At 39.6% G+C, this 24588-nt stretch overlaps 1 protein-coding gene across 2 annotated transcripts in view; it reads right to left on the bottom strand.

Moving 5' to 3' along the window:
* Nucleotides 1–24588, bottom strand: part of PARVA (parvin alpha) — a 92185-nt gene that overhangs the window by 2899 nt on the left and 64698 nt on the right. For both annotated transcript variants that reach the window (XM_050955149.1, XM_050955150.1), the window contains exons 3-12: nt 24479–24549; nt 23213–23315; nt 20484–20624; nt 18338–18453; nt 10793–10851; nt 9389–9408; nt 7535–7596; nt 6538–6606; nt 4267–4368; nt 3335–3407 (exon numbers count right to left, since the gene is read on the bottom strand). In XM_050955149.1, coding sequence (XP_050811106.1) covers nt 3335–3407; nt 4267–4368; nt 6538–6606; nt 7535–7596; nt 9389–9408; nt 10793–10851; nt 18338–18453; nt 20484–20624; nt 23213–23315; nt 24479–24549 — 816 coding nt within the window. The remainder of the gene's footprint in view (nt 1–3334; nt 3408–4266; nt 4369–6537; nt 6607–7534; nt 7597–9388; nt 9409–10792; nt 10852–18337; nt 18454–20483; nt 20625–23212; nt 23316–24478; nt 24550–24588) is intronic.

The following is a 24588-nucleotide window of genomic DNA, read 5'->3' as shown; positions in this document are numbered from 1 at the left end:
CTCCCGCCACAGTTAAGGAGTGATGTGGGCAGGAAGCAGGGGAGGATGCTGAGCTTCCTGCAGCTGGGGGAGGTTTCTGGAGGTGGGTCTGACGCAGCCCAAGACACTCCTTGCAGGGGAAGAGGAAGTCCTGTCCTCTCCTGCCTCCAGCCCAGCCGGGTCTAGCAGCTGACCCCGGCTCAGGTTAGGAGCCACTGGCTGGGGTGTCCCTAGCCCCGTGGTGATTTGCTTCTCCACCAGCTGCTTCGGGTGCATAAAAAGATGTACCTGCTCTGCTAGATAGTGGTGCGTGAATGCTCTTGCAGCTTCTCTTTGCTCCCCTTTCAGAAAGTCATTTTTCTGCGAGGAAGCAAAGAAATCTGTGGGAGACATGATTGTGCACATGCACAGTGGTGCAGAATTCCCCCAGGAGTACAGGATGGTTAAAAAAAAAACCTCTAGATAAGTTAATCATTTCTATTCACTTTCATAACACTGAATTCTATTAATTTTTTATAGAACTCTATTACATTTCTATAGAAACATAATTTTATCAGATTCTTCCCATAATAGCTCATTTCCATGGCTGGCCTCTAAAATGGAGTGTCATCCAGAAGGAGCTTGCATTCGACAATGCTTTAAAATTCTTCACTCAGTCATGGATGAGGAGACACAGGCTGAGAGCAAAGATTCCCATGAGTCCTAGCAGAACTGATGGAAGTCCAACCAGGATCTGGACTATGAGCCATGGAGTCTATCTTCTGCCGGAGTGTGCCCCTTAAATATGAAAGTTGATGGCCTGAAAAGCGGCAGCATTCTGGAGATCACAATTTAATTGTGTTTGTGTTCACTTTTTAAATTACACCCGCACCAAGTCTCTGCCTGCATTTGTGCTGTAACTGGACACCAACACCACCATGCAGGAACTTGCAAGATCAAGGCTTTCATTAAAGACTGATGAACAGAGTTTATGAAATCACTTCTGCTGTATGCAGTTGGGGACATTTTGGAAAGAAAATCATAATGACTAGTAAAGAAAACAATGATGGCCAAAACTGGGAACCTAAAATTAGGCTCTTCGGTCCATATTCACTTCAATGCAACCTGTGCTCCTAAAATATTTAGGTGCTTTTGAAAATCCCATCCTTAGGTACCTAAACATGGACTTCAGAGTCTAACTTTAGGCTTTTCTTTCTGAAAATGTTGACTGATGACATTTAGCATCATATCTGTAGATGTTTCTTGAATACAAAGTAGCAGTAAAAGATAAAATTAAGGAGGCCCTTTTAAGCTCTTTCATGGTATATAATTGCAAATAATATATTGCAAATAACAAAAATAAATGGTTGGCCCTGAAAAAGTTAACATCATGCAGATATGCTAATTTATTTACCATATTCACTATTTTTTTCTACATATGTTTTTCATATTCTGCAGCATTTATTCATCAGATATTTCATAGAAGCTGTGTAGGAATTTTAAGACTATTTAATATACACATTTATAGTAAGATACTTTCCAATGCTCTTTTGCTCTCTGGAAATTTTAGGCACGGGCATTGTGCCCAATGTAACAACACATAAAACAGATGCATTTTTCCATTCACATTGGGCAGGAAGTTTCATATTAAGCATTTCAATAACTGCACAAGAAATGGCATATTTTATATATATATATATATATATATATATATATATACACACACACACACACACACACACACACACACACACACACACACACACACACACATACTGAAATGTCCCTATGGCTTGATTTATTACTGGAAAAATTAGCTGTCCCCTAGAGCAGTAAATACCTGAAAAATTAAAATGCCATAAGAATTTTAAACCTCGACCAGGAGTGGGAGATCACAGCTACTCTCTGTTTTACTTGAAACCCTAGATTTCACTATTTCCACCACCTTACTTTGATTGCCCAAACATAAGGCCTTGTGATATGAGGCCACCATCAATTTAGCTAACGTAGGCCTGCACACAATAGTTCCAGCCATCACAAGAAGTGAAAAACTAGGATCAATATTGCCAGGTTAAGGCATAGGCCTAAAGGTCTGTGCCCGCAACCCCAGCTCCTGAGGCCTATGATTATGTTGGAATTTCAGCTTGTTTGTTTGTTTGTTTTGTAAAGTAAGGGCTTGTCTATACTGGAAATGCTACTGCAGCACAGCTGCAGCTGTTCCAAAGTAGTGCTTCAGTAGAAACAGTACCTATGCCGACATGAGAGTTTCTCCCGTCAGCATAGGTAATCCACCTCCCTGAGAGATGGTAGCTAGGTCAATGGAAGATTTCTTCTATCAATCTAACACTATCTACAGTGGGAGTTAGACTGGCTTAACTTCGGTAGTCAGAGTTGTGGATTTCTCACACCCCTGAGCAATGTAGCTGGGTCAATCTAACTTTTTAGTGTAGACTAAGACTAAGTTTCCAGCTGTTATCATTGCAAAGAAATAGTTGAAAAGGTGACTATATCGTAGCTGGTCTAGTGATGTTAGCCTTAATCTGCAGACAACCTGCAATGATAGGTGTGAAAAGTCCGAACTGTCCAATTAATCTCTATGGGGTGTTACTTCCACACCATACTGTGCTGGAAATGTCCAGCCAACACCACCCAGAAAAGGATTGCCTGGTGTCAGCAGAGTGCAGTAAGCCAGCAAACAGATACCTCAACAGCCTGGGTATAAGTACTGGGGCAGGGCCCTGCTGCCATTCCTGCCTTTTTGAGGGTCCCTTGCTCTTCCAAGGGAAGCATGTGTGTATATAAGGAATGAGGGGTGGGAAGGGGGAGAAGGGAGCTGCCACTCCTGAGAGGATAAGAGGAAGGGAGAGGAAGTCCCTACCACCACTACTCAAACTGGGAGAAGGTTTGTCAGGAGAAGGTGAAATGGGCGGGAGCAGAATGATCCAGATGTGTGGGCAATACAATTCACAAATAATTTTTCATATTACTAATATCATCATCTCTTCAGTACAGTGTTCATGATGGATAAGTCCTGCTCTGGCCAGAGCAGAATTATCACCCACTGTGTCCTTTGCAGAAGTGCTTTTACTGGCAAAGGCAGGAATTGTCAAGGAGGGGCTGAGGAACACATGCTGAAAGAACTATGCTGCTTCTCTGAGGATCAGCATGCACTCCCATGTAGCACTTGATGCTGATTGAAAGAGAGCTAGACACATACCCTAACCTCAGATTGCCTGAGAACTACAGACAGACTTGCCTCTCTACTTTTGTGGTTAAGAGGTTCCTTGTACCCTCATCCCACCCGCAACACCACAGCATAGGATAGAATTTTATTCTGAAACTGATAAAAAGATTAATAATAAATAAAGTAGGATACCTTCTGGCCTCGGTTTTGGTTTTTCCAACCCTCCATCTTGCATTAGCTCAAATGAAAAGGATACATTAATGACCTGGTAATATAATGAACATATTCATTATTGTACATTATTTCCTGCCCAGTGTACGTGGTCAGCATAGGCTGCATTTAAGGCTACAGAGCCAAATCCTCAGCTGGTGTAAGTTGTCATGGCTCCATACATCAGAGGATCTAGTCCATAGAAACCAGGGAACTAATCATTATTCCAAGTATTTTTTGGTCAGAAATCAAAATATTTGCAAATGGGATTGTCCTGATCTGAATAGGATTTGGGCTCAACTGTCCACTGAGAGAGAAGATAATTTTTAAGTAATTTACCAAGCTAACAAAAATAAAATAGTAAAAATTGAACACTATATAGTCCAGGTACTGTTCTTGATTCAAATATACAGCTGAATTGCCTTGGATGACAATAGAGATTGTGTGTGAAGACTAAGGGCAGTGTTTGGTCTTAAAATTGTATATTGTTCACATAAGGGACTCTGCCTTCATATTTTTAAACTATTTGAAATCTTGCAAATGTCCAGTTTTTGTTGTTCATAATTCGATTCCGCCAGCACTCAGGCACAGACATCCTATTTAAGTCAATGGCAATACTGAGTATTGCTCAATGGCAGCATTGCAGTGGCTGCCAACAAACAGTTAATATTTCCTAGAAACCAGACAGTCAACACAATTTCCTCCTCTACTCAGATGAGGCAATAACCATAGTATCTCAAAGACTACTGTGTAGTAAATGCTGGCAAATGCTGAATTTTTAATGGTGACCAGTGTAGTTCCTTTTTTTTTTAACCTCGGTAGAGGACATCAGTCTTACGTAAAAAGGTTTGTATGGTGTATTACAGGAAGTGTTTTTCTTTATATAAAAATATAAAATCCAACAACAGAATTACCTTTTGTTCAAAACTATCAGGAGTCAAGAAAAAGCTGTGCAGAGGCACAAAATAGCCCTCCAGGAGACCCATTAGCAGCACTAGGTACACACCATCTGCAAACTGTAAGAGACCATGATATGTCTGAGTATATATTCTAAAACCGTATAATTATTTTGCCTGATAAGCAAGATACCCTTTGCCTAATACAGCATGCTGGTGACACTACTAACCTAAACATTTTTAACTGCATCAAAAGATTTAATCTATGTGACTTTTTATGCTTATATCAGGTATTATGCCTTCATGGCTAAATTGATCTGAGACTAACATAAACAAGTGGGCATATAAACACCCTGGAAAGAGGTTGTGGCCAGCAGAGACCTACAGTTATGGGTTTCTTGTCATTGAAGGCTGAGTAGATTTGGTAACTGGGAAGTGGATTCATCACTGGAGAAACAGGGGACTGTGAGCCCCCTTCTGTAGTGTGGGAGCCTTGGGATGGCTGGTCTATGGAACACACTTTCAATTCAGATTCTGCTGGCCCTGTGGCAGAGGCACAGCCATCTCTTCCGAACTGTTTGTGACATGGCACATAGCCTCAGAGCAGAAGAAAGTAGACATGAATATGTCATCTAATGATTGCACAAGAAATCTCAATATATTGGAAAAAGAGGAGGGGAATAAAGAAACAAAAGGGTTGTCCAAAGTTCAGCAAAGTCCATATTAACCTATTTTTCAGTGTACACAATTATAGGTAGATGGCATCCATCTAACTGCTATGGTGCATCCGTATTTCATTATGAACTATAACTTCACACATTATGCACATGGTTTTTGTACATGTTACTTTTAAATGTTAAAACACGTTTCTCAAAAATTTCAGAACAAGATCACCTTCCTCATAAAGAACAATAAGCATGTCAAGCTTTTTAAAAACATGGTTTTGAGTTCCTTGAGATGACACAAATTCTGTATTTTTTAAAAAAGAAATGTATTCTTTTCACACTTGTGTAACACAAAAGCAGATTAATGGATTTTTTCTGAACCTGGGCTGAGACCAGGCATGAGCAAATTTTTGCCCAAAGGCAACATTTCAGAGAAAGTCATGACTGACTGTGAAGACAGGTTTAGAATTGAATGGCCATCTCAATCTTATCTATACATCACGACTATCAATGCTAGAACATAGCCTCACTTAATCAAATTCTGTTTATCCAATTCCCCAGGTTATCTGAAGCAGCTCAGTGTCTCCCTGAAGCTGCTCATCAAATCTCTGCTGTTGGAAATAAAATCAACCCTTCAGCTTAGCGAAATCCAGTTTCAATGAACTTTTTTAGGGGTCTCTAGGGACATTTGATTAATGAGGGTTCTTCAGTAAGAAAACAATGGAATAAACAAACACACTTAGAAACAAAGCCATATTTCTGAAAGCCCTTATATGTCTCCTACCATCTAGTTCTTAATGTCACCTGTGCAAAATCCATACCTATTAGAGACTTGTAGTCAGTTACACGAGGGATTCTGAAACTTTTTCGTAAAAAGAATCATGTCTTAAAGGAAAAAATGCCCTATGGACATCTCCCCTCTCCCTGGTGATCATGCAGATCACCTTCTTTCCTATCTCATCATGTAACTTCCATGTGGCACCTGCAGCAATTGTTTATATAGAAAAAGAATACTAGGGAAGTATTTAATGTATTTTTAGCCTCTTTCCATGCATTCTAGTGACTGGAAACAAGGAGGAGGACCAGCACCATGTCACACTGTGGAGCTCTCAGGCTTAGAACCCGGTGATGCAACTGCTTGTACACTCAGTAACTTTACGTGTGTAAGCAGTCTCTGTGAGAAGTGTCACAGCAGTCCCATGAGGTTGTTCATTTGAGTAAAGTAAAGGTAGCTGGAATGCAATTGCCCAAGTTGGAATTTGATCAGAATACTAGGGCCAAGATTCTTAACTGCAAAAACTGCTATGGCATCTCTAATGACCCTCCTTATATAGTGTACAGCTAATATTAATTAATATTAATAGTAAAGGAAGTACAAATCTTTTGAGGGAATGTGCTCCAGAAATTCAGTTACTACTAGAATAGCTCATTGTCTTTGCAGTATAGTTTTTATCTTCACATGAAAGACCTATATAAAATTAAGCAATCCAGAGGAGTTCCTGGGTGAAATAATTTATTTGAAGATGGCTTAATAAGACTCTGATGAAACTTTTGAACAAGTTACGATATGTGTATAGTATGGTGCAATTGTCCTCCCCCACCAACCATGGCTATGAATTCTTACCTGGGTTTCCAGTTCTGTAACCTCCAAATTCAATTTATTCAGATGCTTATTCACAAAAGTGATGAGGGTCTGAAAAATAAGAACATGTTGATCAAGGCGCACTTTTTAGAGCAACAATTTCAACTTTTCCCATAAGTTAGACTTGCACATGCACAGTGTTTAGAGTTGATTTCTATATGTTTTAAAGTTACAAACAGAAACCTGCAATTTTTCAAGTATTTTACTCCTAGATTGATTGGTTTTCTGAGAGAGGAACAGAACCGACATGAACACTAATCAGATAATTAAAACACCTTGTTATAATGTGATTCTTTTTCAGAAAGCTTAAAAAAAAAGATTTGTAGGAGTCTAGAGAGTTGTGTTATTAGACTAGGCTTCAATTTGATAGCAGCTGAAATACATGGGGGCAGATAATCCGCTGATGTAAACTGGCATTTCTCAATTGGCTTCAGCGGAGCTAAGGATCGATCTGTTGAGTTGTCTTTTACATTACATACAGGGTACATTTATGCTGCAGTTAAAAACTCTTGTCTGACTCATGCCAGCTAACTTGGGCTTGCAGGGCTCAGGGCAAGGGGCTGTTTAATTGCAGTGAAGACATTCAGGGGCGGCCCGGAGCCCAGGATGTAGGACTCTGCAAGGTAGGAGGGTCCCAGGGCTCGGGCTGCAGCCCAAAACCAAAAGGCCAAACAACAATTAAACAGCCCCTTAGCCATGAGCTCAAGTCAGCTGGCACTGGCTGGTTGTGGGTGTCTTACTGCAGTGTAGACATATCCACAGTTACATGACAAAGTTCTTTACAATGGAGACTTCTATATATCTCTCCTGTTCTGTCTTCTGAAGCAAAATTAATGTTGATGAAAGCAATAAATGTAACACTCAAAATTTGTAATCACAGGATTATGACTTTCATTTTCAGTGTAAAGTTTAAGTTTTATTACATTAAATATGTTAATGTGCTACTTAATTATATTTCAGAAATAAAACACTTTCCAACCTTTTTTACAACATTGAGCTTGTCTGGAGCATGGTCAAATAAAGTGTCAAATGCATCCCGTTCTGAAAAAATAGTCAAATCTGTTAACATAGCAAGCAACAGCTATCCAAGTGCATAATAAACACTATTTAAAGAGCATGAATGATGAGAACAGCAGCATCAGCAGAATCTTTTAATGTAGTTTCTTTTTAGTGCAGTTACTGTATATTTGGATTGTTCGTCTCTTTCTATAATCTGCTAGAAACTATTACTGTCTTTTGCCAATAACACAGATTTTTGCTGGGATTTGGGCTGCTTAATGAAATGATCTGAACAATGAACTGTAACTTTCTCCCTGAGAATGAACAACGATCAATATCTACCTGTACAAAAACCTAGATAACTAGGCACAGGTAGATAGTGAACCAAATGAATTCATGAACAATGTGAACTTGCCCCTTCAGTCACTGAGAGAGTAACATTTGTAACACAGTGCCTGGGATGCCTGCATTGCATCGTAATCTTGGTTCGTTACCACATTACAACAAGTCCTCATGTCCCAGTTGTAATATGATGCTTGGTACAGATGATTTTGTGCCACAGTGAAATGTGTCCTGTGACATTTTAATGTCCTAGGTTGCAGGACAACCCCACTGAAATTAGAGCAATCTCTTAAAGACCAGGACAGATATCCAACCTACCAGAGGTGGGAGGACTAAGGCAACAGTGCACTCACCTTCTGAAAAGAAAGAGACCTTGAATCATCCCCAAGTTACTCCATTTTGGCTAGTAATTGGAGTGGCACAAAATGACTCCACAGAGAGCTGCTTTTGCCCTCCCTAAACAGAAAGAGCTAGAATGATAACTTTACTCAGTCCCATTGAATTCCATGGTGATTTCACATGGAGTAAGGTTCTACTCAACATGAGTAAGAGTATCACAGTCTGACCCAAAAAGCATCTCCATGATCAGCATTTTTGAACTCAGCTGTGAATAAATTATGTAAACCAGATTAACGTTGTTCAGGATTTTAGTCTCAGTGACATTAAAGGTGCAATCTCAGGATAAAATCATAACAACTTTTTCAATTAAAAGAGACCAAGCTTCTTCATTTCAAGCTAAGAGGAGCATAGCATCAAATTCTCTAAAAGGAATGGCAGTTGTATTATGGAACATCATCTTTCATTCAAGTTGGGTACCTCTAATCATTAATGTTTTTATATTGAAGTTCTACGGTGAAATCACCAATCACCTGTAAAATAGCATTTGCTGAATGGCATAAGAAATAATTTGTTTTAAAAATGGCTATGCTGACATCAAAGTTTCTCTTATTTGTTAACTGCCATCCCAATCTACAACAAATTTATTTATATACACCTCTGCCCAATACAACGCGATCTGATATAACACGAATTCGGATGTAAAGCGGTAAAGCAGCACTCCGGGAGGGCGAGGCTGCACACTCCGGCGGATCAAAGCAAGTTCGATATAACGCGGTAAGATTTTTTGGCTCCTGAGGACAGCGTTAGATCAAGGTAGAGGTGTATTTACCAAGGTAGAGGTGTATTTACCCAGGGAGGAGGGATAGCTCCATGGTTTGAGCATTGGCCTGCTAAACCCAGGGTTGTGAGTTCAATCCTTGAGCAGGCCACTTAGGGACAAAAATTGGTTCTGCTAGTGAAGGCAGGGGACTGGACTCAATGACCTTTCAAGGTCTCTTCCAGTTCTAGGAGATTAGTATATCTCCTATTATTATAAGGCAGCAGCAAATCCTTGCCTGACTTATGGTTTGAATGAACAGATCAGCTGCAGGAGAATTAATTAATGTACACTTTGGTAGCCTCAAGAAAATGATAATAGTCAAATGAAACTTACCATATCTTCCTGATAACGCCCTATAGTAAAAAGCAAAACAAAATTATTATGTATCTTATTTACATTACTTCATGCTTTTCTTTAAGATGGACAAGAAAACTGCATACATGGCCAGATCCTTAGCTCTGTGGAAACCGGACTAGGCTAATAGAGTTCAATGAAGTGCCATCAACCACTTGAGACTCTGGCTCATAGCATCTTGAATCAACTAACATAGTCTTGTTGACTTCAATAAAGGTTCATGGCGATACCAAATCAGGGATGGCTCTAGCTTTTTTGGCGCCCCAAGCATGGCAGGCAGGCTGCCTTTGGTGGCACGCCTGCGGCAGGTCCCCGTTCTCGCGGATTTGACGGTGCACCTGTGGGAGGTCCGCTGGTCCTGCGGATTCAGCATACCTGCCACCAAATTGCTGCCAAATCCGCGGGACCGGCGGACCTCCGGGAGGCGCGCCGCTGAAGGCAGCCTGACTGCTGCCCTCGCAGGGACTGGCAGGGCGCCCCCCGTGGCTTGCCGGAGTACTGGTGCCTGGAACCACCGCTGTACCAAATAGCACACCTCCTACTGCTGAGCCAAATCAACATGCCTTCTCTTGTGAAGAAGGTTTTTGCTATGTTTACTTCATGAACTCTTTTCCCTTTGCCCCAAATATCCAGTAGTCACAGCCACTACAATAAAGTGCTAGCCAAAACAACAATGCCTGGACTAGGTTCTTAAGGACTGCAGAGTTTTGTTTAATTTGATCCTTCATATAAATATCACACTTGTAATAAACCCATAATAATGAGGATTAATAATGAGTCATTAGCCTGAACACTCCTCACTCTGTTAGAAAGTAGGATTTTCTGCTGTTGCTTCTTGCTGGATTTGAATAATGTTTCTACTATACATTGCACTGTGAGATCACATGTAAGTGTTTTACCACAGTCACGTATGCTTCTTCAGAGCCTAATGGCGAATGAAATATTGGGGAACAGTTTTTTCTTTTCTGTGCTAATTTAGCACTTCATCAACTAAACTGTAAAAGGTAAAAGCATAAGACATACCCCTCTTCTTGTCTGTTTGAAAAACATATTCAGATAATTTTGAATGTATAGTATTTGAAACAGGATGCAATATAGATTTCTTCAAATGCACAAATTTCATACATATTTGCTCTACCTTTCCTTTGGTCTCAGTCTTTTGGAGATTTGCCGCTATTTTGTCTCTAGTAATTCCAACTCGGTAATGTTACATTTTGAGAGGCATGTTTGAAAGCCCTGTAAAGACTAAACTATAATCACTAGCTGAAGCATGATCCCTCCTGGAACCCCAATAATGAAATCTAAATATCACCAAATGGTTGAATTTTTGAGACACATCTGTGTTCAATTACTGAACTGCTGGCAACAGTGGTGTTGACATACTCAGTGTTACCAGTTATTTCCTCTTGGATTTGTCGGGACTGGAGGATTCCTTCTCGTTTCTGGAAAAAAATAATTGGTTTTTGTTTAGTTTAGTACAGTTTAATGTTTAGGGTGCTATATAAATTATCTATGATCTACAAATGTCATCAGATAAACATAAAAATAAAAATCTACATTTCTTTTCAAACTTGACTGTATTATTTTATTTCCATTTGTATGTATTCCACAAAATTTAGTCCAGATAACTCACTTGTTAAAATAAAAAGTTAAGAATGGCCACCAATGGTATAATACTAAGAGACTTGAAATGTCACTTTGTGTAACAGAGAACCTAAGGACTAAACGATCTGTTTCTTCCCCTTTCTCCATTTTTCTTCCCTCACTTTTCTGTCTAAGGCTCCAGTTCAGCAAAGCATATGAAATAGCTTAAGCACACATATAGGAGGTTTGCTGAAGAGAGACAGTGTGCTGAATTGCAGCTTATGTTGAAAAAGCAGCCCAGGCAAAGGGTGCCCACTCAGTCCCAGTTTTTGTAATCCTTTACTCCCGTTCTAGCTGTCCTTTCTTTTCGTGTTCCCTTTCTTCATCCTTATTTCAAACTTGCCATTTTTTGCTCCCCTCTGCCTTAGAGGCTGTGTTTGTTTGGGAAGAAACTCCAAAATGGAGGACAATATACACAGGGCCTGATCCGGATTCCAGGTCAGTGTTAGTTTTACTTCAATGTTTTATGGATCAGGCCCATATTCAGGAAGACCCTTGCATGTGCTAATTAGTGGTCTGTGCTATACACTGGCTAAGGGATTGACTGACTGTCAGAGAGTCTGAGTTAACTGGCAAAGAAAGCAGCCTCAGTCTCCTCAGTTCCTTCCCTTACATTGATCACTGCCATTTTGGCCTTGGAGTACACATTTCATGTATGTATTGCCTCTCACGGTGTTCTCTTTGTTAACTTTAATCAATGGTCGTCGTCAAATTTTGTTGTACAAAAAGAAAAATCAGGCAAGCTCTGAGTGTTACACCATTCTCCACTCACCATCACACAAGGCAGTGTCAAAGTAATTTTATACTTGTCCTAAGATCACACACATGACCACTACATAAAAGAGTCTAGAGGAAAACAACTTCAAAGAAAACTGATTGTTCCCCCTCTAAAAAGAGGGGCACAGTGGTCATGGTGGCTACTTAGCAATGAGGCAGTGGCATCTTTGAAGCTACTACTTCCTTCCTTGAAGGGAAGCGATGCATGGGCAACCCCAGTGCAGAGTCCTGCTTCTCAGACTGCATGGTGGGATGAGGATTTGGCTTGGTTTGATTATATTACTATGAACTGACATTATACAAATATATAAAATTTAGTTTTGAGGAGAAAATCTTATATTATAGAATATAAGGATTAGAAGGGACCTCAGGAAATCACCTCGTCTGACCCGCTGCTCAAAGCAGGGCCAATCCCCAGACATATTTTTGCCACAGATCCCTAAATGGCTCCCTCAAGGATTGAGCTCACAACCCTGGGTTTAGCAGGCCAGTGCTCAAACCACTGAGCTATCTCTCCCCCAGGTTTTTATGTTCCAGGTTTGTTTGTTTTGTAACTATAGATTTAAGTAAGTACTAAAGTTCTAATTTCTCGTTGAAAGTACCAACTGCACTTAGCTAAAAGCTCCATATTGGGGGAAGAGATGTTACATATTAAAAAACTGCAAACAAAGAAACAAACCGTACTGATGCTCGTATATGTCTCTTAATTAAACATGGCTCAGATAATGGCTGCTGAGACATGCCGCACTGTGTAAATGACTGAAAAAAAAACACATTTTTCTGTGTAATGTCCCACTTATTTAGGGCTGGGTTGAAACCTTAAAATGTAGCCTGAGTAAGGGGCAGTATATGGCTGTACTGCCCCAGGAAGTGAGGAGGAACATAACTGTGATGCAGTTGCAATCTGGCTCCTCACCCTTCCTCCAGGGCAGAAAGAAACCTTTTTTGTGGGCACAATTTATGGCCCTCTCTGTGCTAGAGCTGAGGTGCAGTGGTGCATTATGAGGGAAGAGGAGGAACAGAGCCCAGGCTTTGCTCAGTATCTGCACCTAAGGGGAGTAGCATCATAAAAGATGGCAGTTGTTCACCACCCTGTGTAGGATGGTGATGCAAGGGGATAATCGGGGTCCTTGTACTCCCTGTGCAGGTATGCAAAATAATCTAAGACATGACCAAACAACATTCTCTAGTACAGTTTAAGAACAAGTACGTTGCTAACTAGAAAATTCCTATTAATGTTAATGGAAGTTCTGAGTCTAAATCCTCCATTAATTAATGGGAAAAGGAACAGGCATTGTCCCGGTCTGGTGCTGGGCATTCAATGCTGCTAATGTTAACGAAATTTCCACATTGCCCAAATACCCCATGCCTCAATTGGATACTTCATATCACAATGGTCAACCAGCATGTTATGCTTTATGCAGTATTTTCCAATGCTTTTCATTTGTAATGAAAGAGATGCACAGAAGTCATAAGCACCTAAGAACGGCCGTACTGGGTCAGACCAAAAGGTCCATCTAGCCCAGTATCTGTCTACCGACAGTGGCCAATGCCAGGTGCCCCAGAGGGAGTGAAGCTAACAGGCAATGATCAAGTGATCTCTCTCCTGCCATCCATCTCCATCCTCTGATGAACATAGGCTAGGGACACCATTCTTTACCCTTCCTGGCTAATAGTCATTTATAGACTTAGCCATCATGAATTTATCCAGTTCCCTTTTAAACACTGTTATAGTCCCAGTCCCTCCAGGACTGTCCTGGACTCTCCAGGAATTAATCTTTAATGAAAGATTATGTCATGTGATGAAATCTCCAGGAATTCATCCAACCAAAGTTGGCAACTCTACAAATGTAGCAACTGGAGAATGGACCTCTGAAAAAGTAATTTAAGAACTTTAAACGTGTAGACTCCTTATATAGCACTTGCATACATTAATAGCTGATCCTGATGGAGAAGTGATTTGACATTATATAGATTGCTTTGAATTAAATGGAAAGTGACACAATATTTAAAAAAAAATGGTAGCAGGAGCAATGTTATTGACTGAGAGTTAACCATCCAAAATCGTATTTCAAATAAACGCAGATGTTTCAAAACCTACCCCCATTTCCCAGTAATGCCATTCAAAAAGGCTACTACGAATTCCACAGGACAACACGAAATTTAAAAAAAACTTGTTTTCAAACTCCATGCTGCTTTTGGCGGATGTGACCTGTCAGCTATTCCATATAAATAGAGCTGGTTGGGTTTTGGAATTTCCATTGCACATTATATTCTGATGATTTAAAGAAATTGTTTCAAATGGGAACAAAACCCCCAAAATTTGAAATGACCAGCAATTTGATTAGGGATCTTCAAAAAGTTCATATCAATAGTGTTGAAAGTTTTAATTTTGACATTATTGTTTCGATTAATTTAATTTTGACTTTTAAATTATATTAAAATACTGTAAAATATGTTATATGTATGCATATGTATAACATACATATACGGTGATGTCTAAATATAATATTAAATTTAATATTTAATAAAAGTCAAATTAAATTAATTGAAACTTTCAACTTTGTTGAATCAAAATATTTTTGCCATTCTCCCACCAAAATCTACACATTCCCACAGAATATTTTGAGTTCTACAAAACTCCGTTATTTGACATAAAACGGAAATAAGCATGTACCCATGATATCAACTCATACATTTTTTATCACAGAGTTTATTGCTGAAATGAAGGGCAAAGTTCATCCTCTTCTATTGAAGACACAGGGAATTAGGTATCAGTTCAGAGACTTCCCTTCAAATAGGGATGTGTGTTCACACCAATGAATTTTAACATACAAGCTACCCTTTGGAAGTTAATGCATTTACAGTTCTGCTGGCGCTAATCAGTAATAACTGTAAGGTTGCATTCCAGGCTATGCAAGCTTCAGCTGGTCACAGATCCTTCTTGTTATAAAAGCCATTCTGTATTAAAACATATCTTGGAGGGCGGTGGGGGGGGAGGAAATATCTGAAAATAAAAGTGGTTGTGTTGTCTATCATTTGCTGTTTCCCCCTTTCCCTGACTGAGCATTTTGGCAGTGTTTTCTTTACTATGGCCCAAGTCTGCAGTGCATACTCAGACAAAACTCCCACTAAGTCAACAGGAGTTTTGCCTATGCAAGAACTGCAGGATTAGGCCCCATAAATTTAACTCGGTGACGAGTGCTCTTATAATCTGCTCCATGATGCTGAAGTATGGGAACCATTCTGCAGCCTCAGAGAATGAATATATCTTTGGAAGTGCTCTTGGGTCCAAGTGATTTTATGTGAGCCTGGAGGCAATGCTGCTTTGAAACACTTCACTTCTTCCCAGAGTTTCAGAGTTGGTAGAGCTTCCAAGCACCCAATGAACCATGTTTAGGACGATGCAATACTCTCTGCTCTTTGTGCCCAGACCAGCTCATTTTTCCTTTTATGGTCGCTCATGTCCATAGGGTTCTAGAATTGAGCAGTTCCTGCACTAAGGGGAATGCAGGGCCACCAATGTGCTTGGGCACTATGCATGGGCACCAGGTTTCTTATGCTCTTCCCACAACCCTTGCATGCAAGCTAGGCACAATCTGCCCCATAATCATTTGAATATTATACAGAGTAAAGAAATGCAAAATTAAGGCATGATCCAGCTCTTCCTGAACACTCCCTCTCGCTTCAGTGGAAATTTAACAGTACTCTCACCGCATGAAAAAAAAAAAAAGATACCTATACTGTCAATAAAAAAATCTACAGGAGAGAAAGGAGAATAATATACAGAAATGAACCAGGGAAGATCCAAGTGTATCATTTTTCAGAAACCGGCTTATAACCTAGATTTTTAATTACTCTAATCGCTAACAGCTTTTGTGCAAAACAAAGGAAGGAAATCTAGGTTAAAATTACTCTTTCATAAGCACTGTGCTGATTACCTGTTGGGTTTTATCATGTTATTTATGTCAGAAACAAATTTGTATTTCAGTAAACTAACCCCAGCCAACACTGCAACCTTCATATTTTGTGTGTATAAAACTGATAACAAAAACCTGAAGCACATAAAGGGCTTTTTTATGTATTTTTTCTCCAATTCTCCCTCCCACCTCCACTCATACACATTCCCTCTATCTTTATCAAATTGCAAACAGTGGCATTTAAAAAGCAGGCCTCTTATAGCCTATTGAGCTTTCCTTGCCATGACATTATTTTACAGAATATACCAGGGTTTGAAGCTACTAGACTTTCTAATGTAAACAGTGAAAAAATGTCTAAGGCTGTATTTATTGTTCCTTGAAACTTCCATTTCACTCAAATGGGCATTGCAGGTCCACAAGGAATTTAGAATCAGGCCCACTGTGTATAAAATAACCACACGGATAAAAAAACAAAGATGAATTATTCTAAAAATACTGGGCCAGATCCTTAGCTGCTGTAAATTGATGCAGCTGCATTGACTTCAGTGGAATTAGACTGATTTATATTAGTTGAGGATCTGGCTCAGTGGGGCTAAATCTCCTCCCACATTGCACTCATTCTATCCCAGTGAAACTCCACCGGCACCAGGGCACTTACTCCTGATTTACAGCAGTGTAATAGAGGAGAAACATGCACATTGACCCAGTCCTGCTTGGTCTGTGCTGGAACAAAACCTGGTTCTCATTCTGTCCCTCACTTAACAATGCTTTTCAGGGTATGTCTATAGTGCAGTAACGGGGTATGATTACAGCTTGTGTAGGGATACTCAGGTACCAGAGCAGCGAAGCCACAGTAGCATATAAGCTACCATATGAGCTAGCTCCCTGAGTAATTACCCAGGGTTCTATGCAGGCTTATCGAGCCTGAACTGAAGCCCGTGTTGCTGCTGCTGCTGCTGCTGCTTCTTCACTGCTCTGGGATCCAAGCTAGGTAAATTAAAGCTAGCATGCACACATACACGTATTAGGTTCATTTTTCAAGAAACTCAGCAATCAATTTCAAAAACATTTCCAGGAGTTAAGTTACGTTTAATCTTTACTTGGACAACAACTGGAATGGACACATGGTCAGGGAGTCTGGTGCTCAAAAATATTATGAATGCAACCAAAAGAGATGAAGTATCGCTACAACACTTTTTGCATGAATCAGCTGTGATTGCAGAAAAGACATTCTCTTATATTCATGGAGCTCCATTGACTTGAGTAGAGTTACTCCTGATTTATATCGTTGTACTACATGAGAGAAAAAAACAAGCCCATTGACTTCAATGGGAGTTTTGTCACAATAAAGAGGAATGCAAGATTTGGCTCCTTATGGCTATATTTTTCACATTTTTTTTCTTCTCCCCATTTGGTCCTTTCCCTAAGGATGACCTCATAGGTACATTCCTGGCTTCTTGGATGGTGGTTATTAGCACTTTGAGATAAACTCATCCTTTTAATATTTGTAAAACATCCAAATCAGGAAGGGAAAGTGTTTGATTGAAAGTTATTTTCCTCTGAAGCCTTACACTCATCAGTGCAGTCTCACCATGGGTCACTTTGATCATATTTGGAGAAGGCCCTCCAACTGGAATTTTAAAGCCAACAAGCAGGATTATCAGCCTCCAGCGATATATCTGCCAGAAGTTCCCCCTGAGCTTTCTTTATTAGTAAATTACCAAATTCAAAAACTTTTCTGAAGTGAATTGTGGAAATAAGAGCTGTTATTTTTTTAGATTTGCCTAATAGATCTTCAAGTCATGCATATTTGAAGAGAGCCTAAATAATGCCTTCTTGCAAAGAGATACTGCAGAAGAGCCCCAGGCAAGCAACATAAACAAACAAAAAAGGTAAAGGCTACTAAGCTGTGAAAAATAAAGGCAGAACTGATTTGTAGACAAGGGAAAGCAGATTACATGGCAAGAAGCAGAACAAAGTATGGCAAGCACAAACAGAATTGAGTCTAGTAGGAAAAAAATAACAAACAGAAGAGCCTGGAAAGTGTAAGCAGATTGGGCTCTAATATGGAGTGTGATTGGCACAGAAAAATCCAATTGATGGTTTCTTTATGAAAGAGCCAAAATTTGTAATCAGACTAGATTAGTGTATATAAGGCTGAAAAAGAATATTCATTCACCTAACATGGATTTGGATTTAATAAAGGGTGACAATGCATCACTCAGTGCAAGGGCTGATTTAAATATCTGCACTAGGAAGGAGCAGCGAGATCATCAGAAATGAGATAAATATTAACTCTAGAGATCATACTGTGTGATAAATAGACAAACACATTCCGACAATAATATTTAATACATCTTAATGTCATAGTCTGGCCACTTTGCAATCAAAATAAGATATTCGGAGGCACAGCTCAATCTGGGAAAACACTCGTTCTTTTGCCCTTTGCCTGAAGCGTTGTCAGCCAGCAAAACACATGTGTGCACACACACACGCACTTGCACATACATGTATTAGATTCATTCTTCAACAAACTCACCAATCAATTTCAAAATCATTTCCAGGAGCTGAGTTATGTTTCTCTTACCTGGACAACAACAACCTGAATGGACACATGGTCTGGGAGTCTGATTGGTGCCCGAAAATACTGTGACAATGCAACCAAAAGACGAAGTATTGCTACAAGACTTTTTGCATGAACAGCTGAAATAGATATTAAAAACACAAGTTACATAAGGAAAAGTAACTAAGGAAAATATTTATTTTTGCTTGCAGGAACACCAGGAAATATGGGATACTTCTTCCCTTGGCATCTGAACTCACTGGAGGCTGCTATCAGGGTACCTTTTCTTCAACTGCCTTCCTGCTTTCCATAAATCAGCTGGTGGTAGAAATGCAGTGAAAAAAAAAATATATTAGCTTTTGCAATATGTCTGGATGCCATTGGCCTGGGAAGGTGGAAATCTAAACCTGATCCAAAAGCCAGATTTTATGTACGGCCGCTTAAACAGCTGTCTATGCACTCCTTATGCTGGTCCTTTATCCTCTTTATTTCAATATGGATTTATGAACTATCAGAAAGATATTTTTGTATTCATAACATGCACTTTATTCATTTTTAAGTGTCACAATGTCTGCAGGATGATAAATGAGCCTATTTTGGCTGAAGCCTTGAAGCAATAACTTACTAAACTCAGTGACTCAAACATTCCTCATGAACTTGTTATAGTTCTTCTTGTTATTTTAGCTTTTTCTCAGCAGGTTTCATAAGAGTAGTTAACACCAGCAAGAATTACAAGATATCAAAGGACTTACTGTAGGTAAGCTGTAATCAAGTATCAACTCACTGACATCAAAGGGGAATCTATTTCTAACTTTAGTACTTCCTTTCTTATTATTTTTGCTTGTGTCCAGATTTGCAGTGCATTTTTAGGCTTCCTTAGGGCAATGCTCTAACATGATGGTTGACAGCTACAAAACAATGCTGCACATTTTCCATACATAAACTGACCAATAACTACTAAGTTATTACACAAGTAAAATGGTAAAAGAGTCAATGAAATGTTCTCCTTCGTCATTTCTAATCTAAGTCACAAACATGTGCCACAGATTTCTCTGCAAAAACACCACATGATTTGGCACAGAAGGCAAACTTTGTTGAGGATACTACGGTCAAGAATGAGGTGCTTTGGCAGAGCTGGATAGGGAAGACTGACCTGCACCTACTTGCACTACAATTGGCCTGAGCCACTGCTGTCAATCTCCTCCCTTAGCACTAAAACACACAAACACATGTAACACATTAAAACAAAGACAAGTCAATCACAGGGTCACCCTGCCCCCAACCCCTACATCCTGCAGTATAGGAGCCAGGAGAGAATGGAAGAAAACTATAGGGCAAAAAGTATGATAGGATGAGAGGGAAAGGCAGCCATGCTTAATGTTCACCCTGCCTCCTCATAACTACCTCTTTTACCACCATAGATCTGTGTTGACAATGGGACTTTGGGGATGAAAGAGAACATGGCTCTGGGTGGGGGAAGAAGATAGAAAAAAACTGCTATAAACCTATTGGCCAAGATTTTTAAGAATGACCTTGTGATTCTGGGTGCCCACCTTGAGACACTTTTAAAGGGGCCTGGTTTTCAAAAAGAGCTGAGCTGAAATACAGGCCCCTTTAAAGGGTCACAGGATGGGCAAAATCATCCTGTGGCCCCCTCCTGCATTGCCAGCTGTTAATATGGGTTTTTTTTTAATACATTAAAGGCTAGGGATGAAATCCTGACCCCACTAACATCAACAGAAGTTTTGCAATTGACTTCAGTAGAGCCAAATTTTCACCCTAAATATATTCAGTTGGCTTTGATCCAATCTAGCTATATGCAAGCACATTACCTGCACATAACATGTAAAAGGGTATCAGTGTGCCTAAATACTGCCGTTATGCATGCTGCACGCATACATATGATAAATGTGCCTGCCTATCTGTTTGCAGCTGCATTTCAGTGCACAGATGTCATGTTTTGAAAATCTGGCTCTGAAAGGTTGAGCATCAGTAGAGAACAAGGAGAGAAGTTGCTGCATTCACTCTCATCCTCCCCTTCCTGTGCAGCTACCACCAGGAAGGGCAGAAATTGGTGGAATTACTATTCTATATTCATGGATTGCAGCTGGGAACTGTAATATCTATGCGATCAGCAAACAAGCATTCCCTTGTGAAACATGCAACTCACAGTCAACGGTCCACTTGATGCTCCTTGGAGGAAGTTTAAGGGTTTCATTAATCTTTTCAAGAACTGTCTGTAACTTCTGCTTCTGAGCAATTTCAGACTGTGTGACTTCAGCAACGTTCAGTTTTTCACTCTCAAGTTTCTCTGAAGTGATAATGGAAGAAAAAAAAACCAACAGCCAGTCTACTCCTTAAGCCTAGGTATCATGAGTAATATATGTGAAGACATTCTGTTCCAATGGACTTTTGGATGATATCAGGCATCATAGCTTTAAAATTAACCCTTGATTTCTCAGCCTGTTCAGCGAAGGATACACGTTTTCCCTTAAGGGGATTTCCAGTCTCATTTTGGAATCCTAACAATATCACCCACATTTTCCCCTTATTTCCCCTAACCTTTTAGTCTAAAGTAGTGAAGGGTTGGATGCAACTCCTTCTAGAGCACATCTAAGGGGGTTAAACATGCTGATGCTGCCTCCACAGCTCTACCACGAGGGATCTTCTGCACAGAAGTGAATTGCGCTACAGAGCAACAAGCCTGATAGAGACAAATATCATGCTTAAAAAGGTTTGATTCATCCACTCCAGACGAATAGCTTCTCCTTCAGTGAATTACTGCCTTAAGCAATATGAATAAAAGCCAGGTGTGAACCAATGGAAGTGAGTCCCTACAGGGATTTGCAGTGGTTTAAGTAAATAAATTTTTAAAACTGATTTTGGAAACTATTGCAAGTTGTGTGTATAGACAAGGACTTTAATTAATTTAATTAATTAATGTGTAATGATAAAATGGCACAAACATATTTTCAAGTTTAGTGATGATTAAAGATATTTTATCAATCCAATTTTAACAAAATGTATTGGTTAATTTAAATAGTGTTCTTTCATCCATAATTTGTGAAATTATCTAATAATTTGGATGTGCATAAGGGCTTAGATGACTGTATGACTTCCATCCATAAATATAATTTCCAATTCTGGAATATCTGAATGCAAACTTTTTACTGAGCAGAAATTTGTGAGAAGCAGTTGTTATTTTTAAAAAAGATAAATATTGCTATTAATAATATGTATCACTCCTATGCTGGAGTTCTTTTCATTTGCAAATTGCTTTCTCAACATCAATTGATTAATCCTCACAACATTCCTGTGAAGTAGGCAAGTATAATTATCCACATTTTACAGTTTTAGAAACCAATACAGTGAAATTAAGTACAGAGAAGATAAGTGGCTTGCCCAAGAGCAAAAATTATAACCCAGAAGCTTCTGACTCCTAGTCATTGCTCTGAATGTTTCATCCTAAACTCTCACATTGTATTATCAATGGAGACGTAATTTCAAAACAAATTTATTGAAGGTGCTTTTGAAATTGATAGTAAGCAATGCAAAAAAAAATCCAATGGGCCCAATTGTCCTAATTCAGGAATAACTGTACTGATGTCAGTGGAACTGCACAGGTGAAAGTGCGAGCAGAATCAGGCTCCATTACCATTATTAGCAAAGACAATACTTGATAATGTTTTTGTTAAACTGCCAGGCTCCTCCCAACCACTGATTAACTGTTAAAGATAATTTAGCAATAAAACCACCCTGATACCACCACCACAAATAAAACATTTAATCGCCCGTCAGTTTAGTTTCACAAAAGAAATATTCAGCTTGTGAGTTTATCTTGCGTCCATTGATGTCAATGACAAATCTTCAGCCCACTCCTGCAAGGATCAACATAAAGTCAGTGGGCCTCTTGCATGAGGCCCGGGAGATCCAGGCTTAAATCTTCAGAGGTCTTATCCAAAGCCTGTTAAAGGCGGTGGAAGGATTCCTATTAACTTCAACAGGTTCTGGACCAAGCCCAGATAAATGAAATATTAATATCTATAGTAAATTAATTAGATTGTGTCTGATGTATGTTTTTGGGTTGCACAGAAGTTAGTGGGGCTCTGTCCACATGGATCCAATACAGGAACAGAGCTATATTAATTGAATCACAATGTGTTCAATTTCTTAATCAGTCATAGAGGCAAAATCTCTTTATGGACCTGGTCTGCCTGACCATTACTAGAACTGCTCATAGAATGTTTCAAGATTAGTTTCAGATACTGGATTTTACTGTAATCACCAAGAAAGTGGCTTCCAAGCCAACAGTTAAGTTACATGCCAGCTCTGCTTTTATAGTGTTTTCTTTCTCTCCCAGTTGAAGCTCAGTTTGCAGTCCACGGGGTATCATTACCTCACTAACATTAAATTAGACCTCAAATCAGATAGAAACTTCAACTTTCCAGAGGGACTTTGAGATTTGAATAAACTAAACTATGGAACCAGCACAGATTAAAAACATCCACCATTTTAATGGAAATACCCTTGCTTTCAAACTTGGTTTCCACTTGTCACATTGTTGAGTTTCTACAGCACACATGCAGAAAATACTTTTAAATGGAGAGAGATTTGCTGCCAAGACTAGAACCCTGCCTCCAGCACCCCAGGTATGCATTATATTCTTTTTATCAACTACAATGTAACACACAGTACAATGTAGTTGAGAAAACTATGCTTCCTCTATACTACAGGATACAGCCTATTGCTCAAGGGTCTTAGAACACTGAGCTATTTTTATATCATTTTAGTGCAACAGATGTAAAATGATATCAAGCCTCTTCTTACAAGGAATGAGAGGCCCACTTACTGAAAGTGCACCAACGGCATGCGTATATATACACATATATAGTTTCTTACCAAATAATTTCTGTAATACTTGTCCATCATACATGTCTTCAGCAAGGTCTTTCACAATGATCCTTTCTCCTACCAATACATCATTAATCCAGTCAATTAATACCTATATGAGGAACACAACATTTGTCAGAATTATGCATTGTGTATTTACAATGTAAAACATATGTCATTTTATGTAACGACAGCAAACACTCAGCAAAGAGAGCACCAATGCTGAAATGGCAACTGGTGTGGAGTTCTAACAAGAGCAAATAGAAGAGACTCAGGCATAGAAGGGCATAAGAAATGTTTGCTGGTTACACCAATGATGATTGAGTGCATGACACAGAGGAGATATTGATCTAACCCTTCTTGGAAGGAAGGGTCAGGGTAGCACAGAGCTCTGAGTATGGAACTGATGCAAGCCCTTTTAGGCCAATGCCTTTTCATTGATTTCAGTGGGCTTTGTACCAGGCCCTTAGTGAGAGGAGAAAGTTACTGAAGTCAGCCTCTAAAGAAGCTACCTACTGATGCTCCTGGTATAAGATAGAGAAAGGACCTACAGAGGAAATCAGAGTAGTTTTATGATTAGAGGGGGATTGGGATCGAACACTCCTGGGTTCTATCCTAGACTCTGCCACTAGCTTTGTATCGTTGGGTAAATTACTTAACTGCTTTGTACCTCATCTAAAAATTGATACTTTACCTACTTAATTAGAACATGTGCTATCACATTTTGAGGTTCAACCCAAACCAGCAAAAACTTGTGTAACCACCTGCCCTGTAACTCTGGGTGCCTTAAATGCTGTGCTGCTGTGGCTCAGAGCCCAGACACTAACAGCCAGCAGATAAGTGTGCTCCACTTCCCTGAGTGTTTGTGTACTGCGAAGTCCTGGTTTAGTGTTTTGACCCCAGCACCTGCCTACAACAAAGCAGTCCCACCCTGTCTTCTACCAACCTGGGTTACTACTTGCAGGGTGGCCCCAACACACTCCCAGTCCCAAATTTCCCCAAAACTGCCTGCTTGGTCTCCTGCATTTGTCTACTAGCTGTTGGCATCAGGGCTGTGAGCCACAGCAGCAAAGCATTTAATCACCCGGAGATACAGGGCAGGCGGTGACACAAGGCTCACTGGTCTGAATTGAATCCCAGAATATCACATGTGTGCTGTTATTTGCTCGTACAGTATTCTGAAGTGTTCAGATGAAAGAAGTCATGTAAAAGGAAAAAATAGTTTAGCTTTCTTTTTACAGTGAAATCTGAAAGTGTGTGCATGCTTTCCATTACCTTTATTAGCTCTTGTAATTTGGGGTCACTTCTTGAATTTGGATCAATCATTGTTCGGACTTCATTTTCCTCTATGAGTTTAAAAAAAAGATATTACAATAAGTATACAT

The sequence above is a fragment of the Gopherus flavomarginatus genome, chromosome 5 (genome assembly GCF_025201925.1).
Source record: "Gopherus flavomarginatus isolate rGopFla2 chromosome 5, rGopFla2.mat.asm, whole genome shotgun sequence".
Classification (NCBI taxonomy): Eukaryota; Metazoa; Chordata; order Testudines; family Testudinidae; genus Gopherus; species Gopherus flavomarginatus.
Note: the sequence above shows the minus strand (reverse complement) of the source record. Positions and strands in the feature narration are given on the sequence as shown.